Genomic DNA, 16,926 nt, shown 5'->3' with positions numbered 1-16,926 from the left:
ACCCATGGGACCCCAGACTTTCCAAGCATCACTTGACTGGATGCTCCAGTCACTGTACTAAGTAAGGTGCCTCTGTGTTTTAGACCATTGCCTGCAGCTAGAATCAACAGTCCCATATCTAAATCCTTTTCACTTCCTTTGTCTTGTGGACTTTTCTTTGTACATACATACACCTGCTGTCTCCATATTAGGAATACTGTCCCTGTTGGATCAGGGGCCAACCCTTGTGACCTCATTTAAACAATTTCCTCAGCACGGCCTGGTGGCACACACCTTTAATCCCAGTGACTCGGGAGGCTGAGGTGGGAGGATTGGAAATTTGAGGTCAACCTCAGCAAGTTATTGAGGCCCTAAGCAACTTAGTGAGACCCTGTCTCAAAATAAACAAACTGAATTTTCTCTTTAAAGGCCCTGTCTCCAAATACATGAATTTTAGGGTGACACAGTTCAGTTCAGTACATGCTACTGAAGGGTTCAAGAAAATCTTTAACCTTTCTGAGGCCATCCCTCTGCATTTTTTAAATTTAGTTTGTAAAACCCACTTCTGAACCAAGTGATATGAATATTTGATAATTTCATTCCAGAAGAGCAATTTATGCACATTAATATAAAATGTGTGATGTATAAAAACGTTATTGAAATTCACATTCCTAACCCTTACTAGATGATGCTAAACTGCCCGGCGCAAGTGGGGCAAAGCTGGTGCCAAGTGGACCATTTCCTGTGGGGCCACAACCACAGGATAGTGGGGCCATAATATAAGGTGGGGTGGGAGGCCGCAGCCCATAGGTGGGTCTTCACACATGGACCCCAGTTATGATGGGCAGAAAAGAAAAACGGATGCCCCTGGTAAGAAGAGAAACGATAGCGCTCAGTAGAGCAGTAGGCGTTGGAAGAGAGGGTCCTCACAGTGAGGGGCTTCATCGTCATCGGGTAACCAGACGTGGGGACCGGGAAATGGATGACAAGAGCTGAAGCTGGCCAAAGCCCACCGTGTGAGAGTAGGAAGAAACCACCCCCTGCTGCAGGAGCTGGGTGGCTTTCATCGGACCTCAGCCACATGCCTGTAATCCCAGCTACCCAGAAGGGCGGAGTAGGACTGAGTTTGAGGATAGTGTTGTATTGTGTGCATGTACGAATAGGTAACAACAAATCCCATCCTTCCGCACAACAACAACAACAACAAAAGTGTGTTTAGCCCCAGGCACCTGCACCACCTGTGCGGCGGGATAATGGACTCAGAAAGTAGGCCTGGCTCTCCAAAGGCTCTCTGGCAGCTCTTCTCACAGCAGTGATGGTCAGCGTGGCGATGTCACCTAGGTGCTCATGCAGCTTGAGGAAGGTTGGAGACCACAGTGGAATCTTGGAGAAAGGCTGTTTAAAGGACTGGAGGACCAGAGGGGAAAGAAACCAATGAGACAAAAGAGGGAGTGGGGAGAAAAGAAATTCCAGTGGAAGCTGAGAGTAATGTGAATCTGAGGAGATGAAGGAGAATGGCTGAGAAGAGGCCTTTTGGATTTAGCAGTTAATCAAATCGGAGGTCGTGATGACCTTCAAGAGAGCGCTTTGTGCAGAGTGGTAGCCAGTCTAGAGGGGCTGGGAACTGGATAGGAGCTGAGAAAGCGGAAAGTGGAGGGAGGTCTTCCCTTCCGGAAGTTTAGCCTTGGAGGAAAAGGGAAAAGGGAAGGTCAAGGAGAAGAGTAACTTTTTCCAAGGATGCATATAATGTGAAGACGTGTATGAGTAGTTGAGGGGAAAAGCGAGAGGGAGAGTGGGCATGCCAGCACCTAAAGATGACATTCTAACTGGGAGAATGGCACATGCCGGCAATTCTGGTGACTTGGGAGGCTGGGGCAGGAGGATCACAAGCTCAAGGCTAGCTAACGGCAAGTGAGGGAGGTCTTGGGATGTAACTCAGTGGTAGAGCCCCCAGGGTTGCATCCCCGGTATCAAAAACAAATGTCTCGCAAGGAGAGACATACTAAATATCGTAAGTTATGTGTCACATCAGAATGAGGTAACACTGGCAAACACTGCAGCAGGGGAGTGGGATCAGCAGTGGCCGAGGTGCGGGGTTGGAGTGGGCCTTGAGGAGGTGAGGTCTGAGCAAAGGCTCGAGGTGGTCAGCCCAGCGGACACCACGGAGGGAAGCACTGCTAAGAGGGAACAGCTAGGCAAAAAGCCCTGGGGCCAGAGCAAGTCACAGGAGGTGGACAAGGGGCGGGGAGGGCTAATCCTGCGGAACCTGCTACCCCACCTAGGGTTGCCTTCCGCTGAGTGAAATGGGGGAGGGACGGTGGAGGACTGAGCTGCCCTCAGGATGTTTTTCATTACCCGGGTTTGAACCCAGGAGCGCTTCCCACGCTTCCCACGAGCCACGCTCCAGCCCTTTTTTGTATTTTTTAAGGGACAGAGTCCACTGAGTTAATTAGGCTGGCCTGTGCGCGTGTCGCGGGCCAGGGCTGAACCGGGGCGCTTCCCACGAGCCACGCCCCAGCCCTTTTTACCTATTCCGGGCAGGGCCTCATGAGGTTGCGGAGGCCGCCTTCGAACCTGCCGGCCTCTCGGCCTTAGATTTTAAAGGACCCCTGGGTGTGGTGTTGGGACACCGGAGGCGGCTGCGGCAGCCGGTGGCGTCCGGGCTCGAGAGGTCCAGGAAGAGACCAATGCCTGCCTTCCTGCTGCCTTTCCGGGGCTGAGTGGGACCAGCCGCGAGGTGGACCCGAGCGGCGCGCGCCCGACCCGGCCTACAGGAGCGGCGCGAGCCGCGCTGGGCGTGCGCGTGCGCGGGTGGCCCCGGCCGCGTCCCCCAGGCCTGCGGCGGGCGGTGCACGCCCGACAGCTTGGGGGCGGGCCACCTTCTACAGGCTTCCTGCTCAGGCCTCGGCGGGTTCCGCGCCCGCGAGCACGACAGCGGGGCAGAGCAGGAGCGGGGCGGCTTTGGCCTAGGTTGGTCTCCGAGCAACTCTCTCGCGGCGTGCACTTCAACTCCCGGGCAGGGTAAGCGAAGGAAAACAAAGGCCGCCTCGAGGAGACCAATCCCGCTCGCAGGCTTCTTTAGGCCCTCCAATGAACTCCTAGGGCGTGGTCGTCACGCCAGGCTCGTCTCACCGCTGATTGGCTGGCGTCTTCCTGGTGCGAGCGGCTCTGTCCAATCAGCGCCCGTCAGTCCACTCCGCGAGCCCCGGGTAGCGGCGCGAGCGCCCGAGGCCGGTTGAAGTGGGCGGGACGTGGGCGGGGCTCCGCCGTGCTGGGCCCGCCTCCGCGCCCGCCTGCCCGGCTGCGCCGCCTCCTGCGCACCTCCGCGGGTTGCCGGCAAGTGCGGGACAGATCCCGAGAGGGGAGCACCGCGGTCTGACAACCCGCCGCCGCCCCGCAGCATGGAGTTCGTGAAGTGCCTGGGCCACCCCGAGGAGTTCTACAACCTGCTGCGCTTCCGGATGGGAGGCCGGTGGAAGGTGATCCCCAAGATGGACCAGGTGGGCCGAGCATCCCTGCATCTCCGCCGGGCGTGAGGCCGTGCGCCGCGGCGGCCTCGGGGAATCCAGGCGAGGGCCGCCCGACGCGTGGCACCGCTCGCTCCCCCGTCCCACCCGGCGCCGGGCTGCCCTGCCGACAGCCTCCCCGCCCGGCTCCGTCGTCCGTGCTTGGACCTGGTCAGGTAGCTTATGCGCGTTTCCGTCTCGGGGGCGCTGGCGTTGGTCTGCGCGCTAATAGGCGAGCTCCAAAATGGACACGAGGGGTGGGGTGAGCGCGAGAGGACGTGTGGGAGTTCTGCGAACGCGGTGAGCAGTGCAGGGGTTGCCACCCACGGAGTGAGACCTACTCCCTTCCAGTTCCAGCCACACCACCTCCCCTGGCGCCTCCCCGCCTTCCTCCGTGCTTCCCACCTACCCCTCCAGGTTCTTACCAGCTCCGAGCCTGTTGATTGGCTGGACGACATCGCTGGGAGGCCCGGACTTGGTTTTATTTATTTTTCGTCTGCCTCAAGACTGTACCCTTTATTAAATGAATGATTGTGCTGCTGTTCCAGCAAGAAGATTATGCTTACATAATTACTGAAGTTTAGTCGAATTAGTGGGTTACATCAAAAGCTTTTATTTTCCCCAGTGGGAACGTCACAGTCAAATGCTGTATTCAAATGTTCTCTCATCAGAAAAGAACGTTTTATCCTTTATCCTTATTTTTCATCCTTTAAGGTCTAGTTTCAGGGAGTGCCACCCTTCGTTGACCATTCTGCAGACACTCACTGAACACACCTGTTTCAAAGCTAGATGTTATATTGCATGCGGTATGGATGGCCGAATGCCATGCAGTGTAGACAAATAGGAAGCTCACCATCTAATTGGGGCAATAAAGTATTATAAAATCGTTCATAGATCCAGATGTGGTGGTACACAACTGCAATATCAACTATTTAAAGACTGAGGCAGAAGGATCACAAGTTCAAGGCTAACTGCAACAAGGTGTCTTTTTTTTTTTTTTTTTTTCTTTTTAGATATACAGGACAGTGGAGTATATTTTGACATACATACATACATGGAGTATAACTTATAATTAGGATTGCATTCTTGTGGTTGTACATGATGTGGAGTTTCATGGGTGGTGTGTTTGTATATGAATACAGGAAAGTTATGTCAGATTTATTCCACTGTCTTTCCTATTTCCATCCCCCCTCCCTTTCATTCCCTTTTCTCTAATCCACTGAATTTCTATCCCCACTCCCAGGTGTCTTTTCTTATTTGTGAACTTGTCTCCTCCAGTGCTGTTTCATCCTGTAGCAGTCCCCTAGTTATGTATTGAGGTTATTTGTGTATTGGTTTTATTCTCCCAATGTCTCTTTCGGATTTAAGATTCTATATTTGACTTTGGATTTTTAAGCTTTTTGAAAGTAGGAACGTTTTTTGATGTGCTGTATCCATAGCTTTTCAATACATGTGAAGATGAATTAATAAACAAAGCTGTCTTCAAGAAGTTGCTAGCTTTTTAAACAATATAAACTTATGTAAATGTGGCAGAATATAGTAAATGTAAGATAATTTACAGGAGGGAGAAAAATCACTATTGGCTAGAATAGGGATTTAATATTTTGAGGACTGCCTGAAGGAAATACAGCTTTAAATTGCTTCTGTGCCACGTTGACTAAATATTTAACTTGAGATTCTTATTAGAATTTTTTATTTGGGATGCTCTTGAAATTATTTGCAAGTACAGGTTGAACGTATCCAATCTGAAATCGGAATTGCTGCAAAATCTGAAACCTTTTGAGTGCTGACCTGATGACCACAAGTGGAAAATTCCCTGTCTGATCTTACACAACAGGTGTGGTAAAAACAGAGTTGCACTAAAAATATTGTATAAAATTCCCTTCAGGCTGTGTGTATAAGAGTGTATATGAAACAGATGAATTTCATGTTTGGACTGGGTCCCATTCTCAAGAGATCTTATTATTTATATGCAAATATTTCAAAATCTGAAATGCTTCTGGTCTGAAGCATTTCTGAAAAGGGCTACTTAATCTGTATTTTGTTACTGTATGTTTGTGTACTGGAGGAAGTTCCACTATTTTCAGATTCTTCCAGAGATCTGTGACCTAAGACAAAGAATCTCTTTTATAATTCAAATTGTTCAGTCTCTTCTGAACTCCAGTGGCAGGTAATTTACTACCTCTGGGGACCCACCACCAGTTCTAGTTCTCAAGAAGAGTTACCTTAGAGTGAGGTGGACTTTTCGCCCTTTGTTCTACCTCTAGAGCCACAGGGTGGCTAACCCTTGTTCTGTAGCAACACTTGAAGTGTGCTGAGAGAACTCTAAAATGCTCTAGGAATATCAACATAAAAGATGCTTCTCTGTTCCTTCTTTATTAATCATATTACTCTTCAGATCATGTACTAACCAGGTCTCTCTTTAAAGTCTAGTTCCCACAGTACTTTAAGGATGTTCTGGCCACTTTAGAACTTTATTTATTCATTTATTTTTTAAAAACTTATTTTGCAATACTGGGGAATGAACCCAGGAATGCTCTACCACTGAACCACACTCCCAGCCCTTTTTTGTTTTTATTTTTAGGCAGGGTCTCCCTAAACTGCCCAGGCTGACCTTAAACCTGTGATCCTCCTGCCTCAGTCTCCAGAGTCACTACTAGGCAAGTTGCTAGGATTGCAAGTGTATGTCACTGAATTTGCCAGTTTAGAACTTTAAATTTCTTTCATTTATATGCTACTATTGCTAATTAGCATGCCTTAAGATTTCATTAACTTAAAAATGTATTTTAACTACAACAAACTTCAAACAAATAGAAAAATTCTGAAAATAATATTACATACTACCTGGTGTCTATCTCTGAGATTAAGTATTTATTAATTTTTGTTCTATTTACTTCTTTTCTTTTTCTTTTCTTTTTTTTTTTACTTAAGAAATTAGTGCTAGGGTCTGGTGTGGTGGCATATGCTTATAATCCCAGTGATTAGGGAGGGTGAGGTAGGAGAATCACAAGTTCAAGGCCAACCTCAGCAACTTAACAAGGCCCTAAGCAACTTATCCATACCCTGTCTGAAAAATAAATAAATAAAAACAGCTGGGGATGTAGTTTAATGCCAAAGTGCCCATTTGTTCAATCCCCAGAACCAAAAAAAAAGAAATTAGGCCGGGGATGTGGCCCAGTAGTAGAGTTCTTGTGTAGTATATGCAAGGCCTTGGGTTTGATCTGCAGCAACACACACACACACACACACAAAAGTAAACATCCAGATACAACCAAAGCTGTTTTCTGCATCTCAAGCCTCCCCTACCCTCCATGTCTGTTTATTGACTTTTTCAGGCAGTCACCTCATACTGTGGACTTGGACCTCTAATTGTACCTGTTGAAGACCTATTCTCCCATCAGGGTGCCCTGCTGAAAGATAGGAACCCTAGATACTTACCATTCAACTAGAGGGTGTCATAATAATAATTGGCTAATGTTTATTGAGCTCTTACAATGTGCCATGCACTATTTTGTTCTAATATCTATTAAACATGCACTAACCCTTTAAGGAAGCCAACATTACATTTCCTGTTTTATAGATGAAAAAACAGAAGCACAGAGAAGTTAGCTAATTGCCTAACCTCCATTAGTTACTAGGTGGCAGAGCTGGGTTTTGACCCTTGTTCTCTTAACCCTGCAGTGTTACTTATCCTTGAGGTAATGCACTGCAAGGGTGCATTAAGCATAGGTTGTCCAGATCCAGCTGCAAGGTGAACACACTGTCGTGTGAGGGATGCAAAGTGGAAACACCTATCCCGCTAACCACACTAGCAGTCTAATGGAGAACAGGTGCACAAAACAGGAAGAAGAAAGACAACCCAGGGACTGTTCAGTAATGCCAAATAAATTTCGGGTATTTTAGTGATGTGGAAGTGTTTTTGAAAGAAATATTTTCAGAAAAGAAGGGAAAGCGGTTGTAAGGTCTGACATCTTGTAAGGGGAGATTTGGATTAGCGGGGAGAACTTTCAGAGGGGAAAAGATAACCAGGATTGTCTGTGGAATGACAAGAAGAGTCAGCCAGGGTAGCGTGCTGGCCAGAAGCTGGGCCACATTCAGTAGGTGATCATCAGAAGCACAGCTGTGGCATGCTAAAGCGATATTTTTGGAACACTATTTAGCAGGGAGTGAAAGGAGATTATATTGGGTGTTAGAGTAACTAAATACTAATAATAATAGGTATCTATTGACTTCTTATTGTTTGCCAGAGGCTGTGCTAAGCTCTTTAAATCACTGTCTCAGTATATCAGCTTGTATTGAGTAACAAAACTTAGTAACCTTTAACTCTGGGAGTTTGGTTATTCGATCTGGGAGTGTACTTTTTTTTTTTTTTTTTTTTTTCTTTTCTTTTTTTCCTCTTTTTTTTTTTTTAATTTAAAAAAAAAATTTTTGGTAGTGCCAGGGATTAAACTCAGGGCCTCATACAGTCTAGGCAGGCACTGTACCTCTGAGCTACATCCCCAGCCCATTTTATTTTAAGTCAGGGTCTTACTAAGTTACCCAGGCTAGTCTTGAATTTGTGATGCTCCTGCCTTAGCCTCTTGAGTAGCTGGGGTTACAGGGATGCCTTCCTGTGCCTGGCCATGTGAGTGCAGTTGACACCACTGAACTATTTAAAAATGGTAAATTTTATGTTAGTATATTTTACCCCAATGTAAGATGTCCAAGCTTAGTGACTTAAAATAATAGCTGTTGTTTAGTTTACAGATCTCTTGGCAAGCTGGGGATTCTTCTGGCTTGGACCAGATTGACTGATTTCCCCAAAGCCTGCTCAACTGACAGGTTAGGCTGTGGCTGGGTGGCTGGGTGGCCAGCAGCTCTAAGCAGAGTGTCAGCATCTCATCGTCCGGCAGGCTCATCCTGGAACCCTCCATGTGGGCCCTGGATGAGGGCAGACCCCATGCTCACACTCTGCAAGACTGTGCTCCAGACACATTTGTTCCGTCCATTCGGTCCGAAGAAGTCATAAGGGGAACCCAGATTCAAGAAGCAGAGAAACTTATCTCCTGATGGGAAGAGCTACACATTTATGTAGCCATTTTTTAACTTTCTATACTTAGTCTTGACAACAATTTGTAAGAGGGAAATACTGTTATTACTGCCCTTTTACAGATTAGGAAAACGTGGCCGAAAGTAATTCAGTGATTTTTTTCCAGGGCCCCACAGCTCCTACGTGGTGATCCCAGGGTGCCTGGCCAGGCCTGTCTGAACACCTCTGTGCTTCTAGCCTGGAGGGGGCTCAGATTAAAGAGCTCAAGCATTGCATGATCCCAGACAGCAGGTCGGATACCCATTTTGTCGCATGCAACTCAAACACATCAAAGGTGCCCTGCAACAGTTTCTTCCCTTCCTGTACCTTCCTGCAAGTCTGCCATCCATCAATTTAACAAATACTTGGCCTCCACTTGCATGCCAGATATTGTTCTGATGCTGGAGATTCGACAGTGGACAAGGTAGCTGAAGCCTTGACTTTTGTGGAAGAGAGAGACAAGTAAAGCAAAAGCACAGTATTTTAGGTGGAAGGAAGTTCTATAAAGAAATTAATAGCAGGGCAAGGGATCCGAGTGTCTGAGATCTGGCGAAGGTAAATCTATAGGGGTGTGATTTGAGGTTGAACTCTTCCCTGTTTCTTTCCTCTATAAATTGAGACTACTGGAGAAAATGGTAGTGTTGGTTACCTCTCCTCCCCAGAGGTAACCAACCCACCATGGTATAGGGATAGAGGAGGACTTCACAGAATGCCCTTTGGTACCTTTTGAATTTTTTTAAAGTGAGACTTCCTGATGAGGCTGGACACCCAAGGTATTATCAGGAGGGTCTCTGGGGTGGGGTTTTCTGGTGGTTGCATCATTCCTCCTTCTAGCTCTAAAATTCAAATTAATTAATATGGTACAGCGTTAGCTGTTTTCTGAACACTTTTTAAACCCCTGGGAGCCTTCTTTTTTAGAAACAGTCGTGTTTAACCTGAGGGAACAAGTAGAAAAGTACATTTCCCTTCACTTGACATTCTTCATTCTTGAGTAACACAAAAGCCGAGGGGAAAACAATGTATGCTTAGCTGACATTGAATGCTTATTATTTCTGTCATAGAAATTCAGGGTTCAGAGACTGAAGGTGTAGCTCAGTAGTAGCCTAGTATGTGTAAGGTCCTGCTTTCAACCCCCAGTACCATCAAAACAAAACAAACAAAAAGAAATTCGGGGTTCATCAAATTTGGCTTATATTTTTATGAGTATATCAGTAGATCTAGGAACATCTGTCTCATGCAAGTTGTATGACATCACTCAAAATGGAATAAGCAGAATTTTTCTTTGCTTTCACTATAGACAATGTGTAATTCACACTTCCAGTTAAGGATCATATAATATTAGGCAATTTTAGGCAAAAGTATAAAGTTGGAAAATTATTTTCACTTCTTCTATATATCCTCCCATTTGGGATAGTTAGTACATATGTTGGCACTCCACTCAAGTCTCCCGGAAGTTTCTGAGTGGATGTGCTGAATATGAATACTCTGACTTTCCTCAAAATACAGTCATGTATAGCTTAATGATGTGTTCCAAGAAATGCATTGTGGGTGACTTCAGCATTGTGGGAACATCACCAAGTGTATAAGCAGGGCTTTTGTATCCAGGGATCTGACTTCTGTCAAGTCTAAACCATGTTATGACTAACATCTTGTTCTGGGGGAGTCAAACCCAGGGCGTCACGCATGCTAGTCAAACACTCTATCACTAAGCTACACCCTCAGCCCTGGACCATTATCTGAAGTCTCTTGATTATCTAGTTCGTGGCTCAATAGTGTTGTTAGCTGAACAACCTATAGTGACTTAACCTTGGAGACACAGTTTCTTCATCTGTAAGATGAAGGAGGAGGTCAAAGTTTCAATACCTTCACTACAGTTTCCCAACTCCAGGTTTTTCTTAAGAAAGGCTCAAATCACTTGGCAGCAAAGCCTGACTTGACTCTAAGTTGAAACTTCATTTGTTCACTTGGTTTAAATATTCAAATGTTTTGCTGGAGAAATACTAATGATTGATCATGGGATGCTCTGCCTCACTGTTAGGGCTCTATGTGCACTTTATTGTCTCTTTTCTGAAACATGAAAAACTCTGAATTCAACTACATATCTGACTATGGAGGTTTCATGTGACTTGGGGCCTGTAATACCTTCCTGAAGGGCACAGTAAGGATTAAAGTTACAAACATTGTGCTTGGAGTACGGTATGTGCCTCATGAATGGTGGTCCTTGCTTGTGTGTGAAAATCCAGTTCTTATAAGTACCGAGCACTAACCGATTGTGCCACCAGAGCTCTTAGATCCAGTTCTTAAGTGTGTGGGTTTTGTGCTTTTTGTTTTTCCCTCCTGAGCAAATCTGTTTTATTAAAAATGAGGAAGGCTGCAGGGCGGGTTGTTAGATGTTCTCCAGTCCTAGGAGTTCAGTCTTGTGCTTACAGCCACTCTAGACCCTTCCTCTCAATGTGGGTGAGCCCTGTTTTGTCACCTGGGGTGTGCACTTCACCTCAGACAGCTGTAGGAAACAGCAAGGAGCCCTAGGGACGGGCAGCAGCAGTCTGAGCTCCCCACCACACAGCTCATGGGAATCAAAGTGTGGAAGCTGTTTTCCATGTGTGCTTAACAGCCACGTCCTCCTGTGTAGTAGTGTTCCTTGATCTGAGGGGACTGTTGTTCAAGGTGAGGTACTTAAGTGGGTGACAGGAAAAGTGATGTGGGAAGGAGCCAGGAAGGAAACTCTGTGGCTTGCCTCTTTCAGAGGGACACAAAAGCTGAGGAAAATGTATGCTCAGCTGGTACCAAATGCTTATTACTATTGAATGCTTATTGTTGCGCTGGGAAAGGGGTAGTGTGTGCTGAGTTGCTCTTCAGACCCTGCGTGACTGTACCTTTGCATTCAGTGAAATGCCTTGTCTGCCTGAGGATGAAAACACTGGCACAGCAGTGAAGGGAGCAGCAGCTGGATGACAGTGAGTGATGTGAGGAACTGGCCTGGATCCCTTACTTGGGTTTCTTTTTATGAAATCTGTCTTTCCACATTATGAAAGGGAAGGAAATGGTGAACTGTTTTAAAATAGTCTAGGAATGTATTCATTTATCCATCAAACCATTGCTGGATATTTTTATGTGCCACATGCTGTGCTTTACTTATTTATGGTTACCAGTATATATTAGTTTTTATTAATGCTTTTTACTGGAAATGGCAATAAAATCAAATTCTCAAGATTATGTGTTTTTTTTAAGCTTTACTCTTTAGACAAAAGTAGAATTTAGGAAATACACACATACAAAGAACAGTTCACCTGGACGCACCAGGGTCCAAGTTTCACTAAATTCCAGGGTGACTTTATGGGTTTCCTGCTTGTAGGTACGCTGTATTTAAAAACAACAACAACAAAAAACTGCCTCCCTGCTATTAGATATTTCAGATGTTTCCCATTTCTCAAAAGAGTGGGGAGACTGTGTGCGGGGGCATCTGGGAATTCTGTACTTTCTGCCTGGTTCTCCCGTGAACCTAAAACTACTAAAAGACAAAGTTTATCTTAAAAAACACGCAATTTTTTTCTAATATACTTGCGTTGTAAATTCCCTCCCCTCCAAAAAAGCACAGTCCTTGCTTGCTTTCCTTGGGGAAGAGTAATGGTCGGAACCAGCTCTCTTCGTTGTACCCCTTTCAAAGGGAAGAGGAAGAAATTTGAAAGGAGCAGCCAGCTTCCCAGAGGCTAGCAGGCGCCACAGGTGTAGGGGAAAGACTGGAGCGGATTGCAGGCGGCTTCGGTGTAGACCCCGGGGCAGTTCCGTTACGCACACGGAAAAGTGGCGCGCGAACGGTGCCAGAATATGGTTAAGAGGAAACGCCAGTGGGCAGGGACTCTGGCCAAAGCGAGTTGACCCGGGCGTTTGCTGAGCGCTGGCCCGAGCGATCAGGGATTCTGGCCAAAAGGGGCGCTGCTAGGACAGACTCGCAGAAGCCAAGTCCGAGTGTGGTTGGGAAGAGGATTCTAGGAGAGACTCACGAGGTGGAACAGGACCACCACACTGTGGGCTCAGCAGAGCAACGCAGCGGCCAGTGCGCGGGGCGGGGGAAGGGGAGGGGCCCTGCGGGGCCGGGGCGGGGCCGGGGCGGGGCGCCACGTGCAGGCAGGGGTGTCCCGCCTGAGTCGCGCTCCGCCTGCGCAACTGGGTTCGGGTGCAGGGAGCGCCCGGCGTGCCCCTCGGTGGGCGCCTCCCAACTCCATTGGGGTCTATGGAGGGAAAACTCCCCTGCATCCGCGGTTCCAATGGCCGCAGGCGCCTGCAGCACCAAGGCCATGTCCCTCTTCAAGCGCACCTTGGTGCTAAGCCCCGCCGCGGCGCCCAGGGGCCCTGGGGCAGGCGTCCCGCGGGGCTGCCCCTTGCCTTCAGCCCCCTGGCCTTCCAAAGACTGGTCTCGGCTACGGAGCCCAGCGGCCGGCCTCCTTCCCCAGTCCCACACCCACTCCTGCTCCTCGTCTCCGACCGCCGTGTGTCTTCTCTGTCCGCAGGACTCGCTCAGCAGCAGCTTGAAAACTTGCTACAAATATCTGAACCAGACCAGTCGCAGTTTCGCAGCTGTTATCCAGGCCCTGGATGGGGAAATGCGGTGAGTGGCAGAGGCTGCTCTCTGACTTGGGAGTAGAGAGCCTTTCCAGGGGCCTTTGAGTAGTTCTAGCGGTTTTCTTTCTTTTCTTTTCTTTCTTTTTTCACTTGTCACTAAGCATTGCAGTCCCCTTGCTGTGGGTTAGCCAAAAGTAGTCCATCCTTAGTGAAGGAAATGTCAGGGGTTGGAGGGGCGAGGTGGAAACGCGCGTGTTTACTTTAGAATGCCCTCACAGGCACTTGGCCATCTACTAGTGTCCCTGCAGGCCCGCCCTTTCAGAGAAGCAGCGGGGGATGGTGATGTTTATTAACTTTTTTTAGTCCTGGCAGCTGAACCTGCCCCTGAGCTGCTCAGGCATTGTTTTGGTTCCCCTTAAGCTACTTTGTATTCTAGCATATAGTGTTTTTCTTTGGAAGCTTCCCTGTGCAGGTTACAGGCCTGAATTTATACCAGTTGCCTTTATCTATAGTAGTATTTAGGATGAGAAGTTACTATGTTTTTTGGCTTTCTTTTCTACCTCCAAAATATTAGTTGGGTCTAAACATTTGATCTGTTGGCTCTAATGTCTAAACATTAGGAAACATGTAACTTTGTTAAATCAAACTTTTGTTCATAGGATATGAAAGAGACTTATTCGTGTGATAACTCATGCAGATTCTAAAAAAGTAGGATCTAGTCATCTGTGTGAAATAAACATAAAGCTGAAGAGTTTAATTATAATCCACTGTGTTCCAAGAGAATAGACCAAAGAGTAAGTGTGTCTGGGCATTAAGTTCTTGTATGTATAGACTTACTCAGCCCTTGTTCCCTACTTCCCCTAATTGTCCATTTTCCCTAATCGCTTACATTAAATGTAATTAATTCAGGGAGCAGAAGTGACATCCACATAGTGGGTTTTGAATTTTGTGCTTTATAAATAACTACAGAAGTTAATCACTTCGATTTGAGAAAGGAAAACAAATATAAGTGTGTTAGGTATGAAAGGCTTTGGATATCCTTCCATGGTTCTGCATGGTTAAGGGTGTAGGTAGGTTTAGAAAATGACCTGGCACAAATGAGATGTTTTCTTAAATACCTTTGACTTCTTGTTCCAGTGTGCTGATGGTTTTTCTTCTCTCGCAGCCACGCAGTATGCATCTTTTATCTCGTTCTCCGAGCCCTGGACACCCTGGAAGATGATATGACCATCAGTGTGGAAAAGAAGGTCCCACTGCTGCACAACTTTCATACTTTCCTTTATGAACCAGACTGGCGGTTCACGGAGAGCCAGGAGAAGGACCGACAAGTGCTGGAGGACTTCCCCACGGTAGCGGAGTCACTTGTCTCTTCTGGGTGCACATGATAACTCCTTGCAGTTCAGTTGTCACTATCCCATGTAGCTGTAGGGCAAGTAGAGTAAGCAGTCTGAGGGCAGCAGGATGTGATGGCAGACAACCCTGGAACCAGACTGAGTTGGAATCCTAGCTCACTCACTGGCACATAACCTCTCTGTGCCTCAGTTTCTTCATCTTTAAATGGGGGACAATAATATTACCCACCTCATGATGTTGAGCTTTAAAAGAGTCGGAGTAAATAAAGCTCTTAGGACAGCACTGGCTACTATCCTTATTATGTGAATGCTGTTTTGAAGTCCAGTGTTTATTCCATGGAAAGTTGGATTCAGTTTTTGTGTTGTAGGAGGTGGAGTCTTAGGCAGGCTCTCACAGTCCCACCTACTGTCATAATGTAACCTGACTGCCCTGAGCCTGGTTGCTTGGGACTGGTGTTCAGCACTGGTAGTGTCTGAGGTAGGAAGTGGGCTCTTTTAGCAGCTGGGATGAGGATTGAGCAGCAGGGTGATCCTCTGCCACTTAACATTTAAGTGACTTCCATTTCCTATGAGCAAAGGTTTGATGTAACAAAGTCACATGTTCCCTAATTGCCCAAAGAAGCCCCCCTTCTTATACAAAGTTGCCAGAGTTTTGGTAAAAGGCAGTGCTTTTGCCAATGAAATAAATCTATATATCCGAGTGGGAAAGGCAGTAGGCTGGACAGAAGGAGAGTCTACCCATCACAGAAGGTTTGAGAAAGACTCCTTTGGGGCAGTAGTTACTTCAAGTTGCTGAGATCATATCTTCAGTGCCAAAGCCAATATATAATACAGTAGGATGTGAATAAATAAATAAAGAGGCGATGGAGAAGAACAGGGCAAAGAGTTAGAGCTCTGACCTGGGCAAGGTACCTGGTGCGGTGGTGCTCAGAGAATGGGTTTCCTCTGACTGGCCTTGGAAATTGTGATTCACTGAAGAACCTGTGAATTCTGCTAAAGCAAATGTGCTGCAAGCAGTAGTTGCAGCCCATTTATAATCAGAGTGTTCTCCCTTTAAAAAAATAACAATATTGCTAGAGCTTACCTCCAAAACCAAAACCAGCTCCCACACTGCTTTTGAGTAGAATAGATTCGTAGTAAGTGAATGATTTCTGGTCTTGAGATAAATATCTTAGGTATTATAAAAATTGAGGCATGAAAATGTGAATGCTAAAACAATTTGGGGGAGATAGCTAGTATATTTTCAGGTACGCTTTCATTGTTTGTTAAACCTAAGTGTCTTCGTTTAGGCCTGCAGCATTCCCATGGAAAAATAATACTTTGTTTTTGAAAGTTTCAAATCTGAACATGAAGGTAGCTGAGCCTGGGCACATGCCTGCAATCCCAGTGACTTAGGAGGCTGGGGCAGGATGATTAGAGGATTGCAAGACAGGCCAGCCTGACAACTTGGCAGGTGCTGTCTCAAAATAAAAGGACTGGGTGCGTAGCTCAGTGGTAAGGTGCCTCAGGGTTCAATCCCCAGTACCAAAATATGTCATACATCGTTCAACCCTGAGTACTCCAGGTTGTTATGAAGATGTGTTTGTCAAGGTAGGGCAGGCAGAATGTGTTCAGGCAGAACGTGTTTGATAAGTTACTAGCTCAAGGGGTAGTTTTTAATTTTTTTTTCTTTTTTGCCACATGTGATATGTGGACCTCTATCTGTACTCCAGTCCCAGGCCCCCACAGAGTCTAGGAATGAGCCTAGATGGAGCATACTTGATGTCCAGTTTGTCTGGAGATTGAATTTGGTGCTTTATACGTTAGTGAACATTAGCTGGTATCTTTTCAAGCTAGGCTTTCTAGAACTCTTGTATATTATGGATTTTGGTTTACCTTTCTCACATGGAATTAATAGCAAGCTCAAAGTTTTAGAACTCTCCCTTTAAATATAACTTAAGGAATAGCACTGGGTTATTTTAAAATTATAATAGCAATAGTAGCATACATTTATTGAGTAACTTACTAGGAATCAGTACCTAAAAATATTTCATTGTTAATTTACTGTTTATTTCATCTGTAACAGTTTTGATAGGCAGACTCCCTGGTATGTGATGTACCATTAACAGCCATGCTTGCTTACATGAGGAAGAAGAAGCATAAAGAAATTAAGCATCTGCCTAAGATCGCTTGTGGAGTTTAAGAGGCAGAATTGGGATTCAAATCCAGAAGGTTGACCCCAGAGCCCTGTGCTTAATCATGGCATGTTTTATTGCCTCTTTAAAAAAATGACTGAAACAACAAACAAACAAACAAAAAAAACTTTTAAAAATATAGATATAGGTAGATGTACCAAGTGTTTCCCAGGGTTTCACATGAAGTTCCTAAGGCTTAGAATTGGGAAAATTTGTATTTAGGAATTAATGAAAGCTCCCTGCTCCCCTTGCCCACACCTTGGAATTTGTCCTTTGTCCACTCT

The 16,926-nt window shown here is 46.1% G+C and overlaps 1 protein-coding gene across 4 annotated transcripts in view; it reads left to right on the top strand.

Moving 5' to 3' along the window:
• Positions 1 to 3,277: 3,277 nt before the first annotated feature.
• Positions 3,278 to 16,926, top strand: part of Fdft1 (farnesyl-diphosphate farnesyltransferase 1) — a 31,512-nt gene continuing 17,863 nt past the window's right edge. Inside the window, exons 1-3 of one of the 4 annotated variants that reach the window (XM_047549019.1) lie at positions 3,278 to 3,479; positions 13,065 to 13,162; positions 14,282 to 14,465. In XM_047549019.1, coding sequence (XP_047404975.1) covers positions 3,381 to 3,479; positions 13,065 to 13,162; positions 14,282 to 14,465 — 381 coding nt within the window. In that variant the 5' untranslated portion in view covers positions 3,278 to 3,380. Of the gene's footprint in view, positions 3,480 to 3,642; positions 3,662 to 12,523; positions 12,611 to 12,699; positions 13,163 to 14,281; positions 14,466 to 16,926 lie in introns of those variants that run through there. The other 3 variants (XM_047549021.1, XM_047549020.1, XM_047549018.1) reach the window with 3 other exon arrangements.

This window comes from Sciurus carolinensis, chromosome 4 (assembly GCF_902686445.1).
Source record: "Sciurus carolinensis chromosome 4, mSciCar1.2, whole genome shotgun sequence".
NCBI classification, from domain to species: domain Eukaryota; kingdom Metazoa; phylum Chordata; class Mammalia; order Rodentia; family Sciuridae; genus Sciurus; species Sciurus carolinensis.
This window is presented reverse-complemented; position numbering and strand designations above follow the sequence as displayed.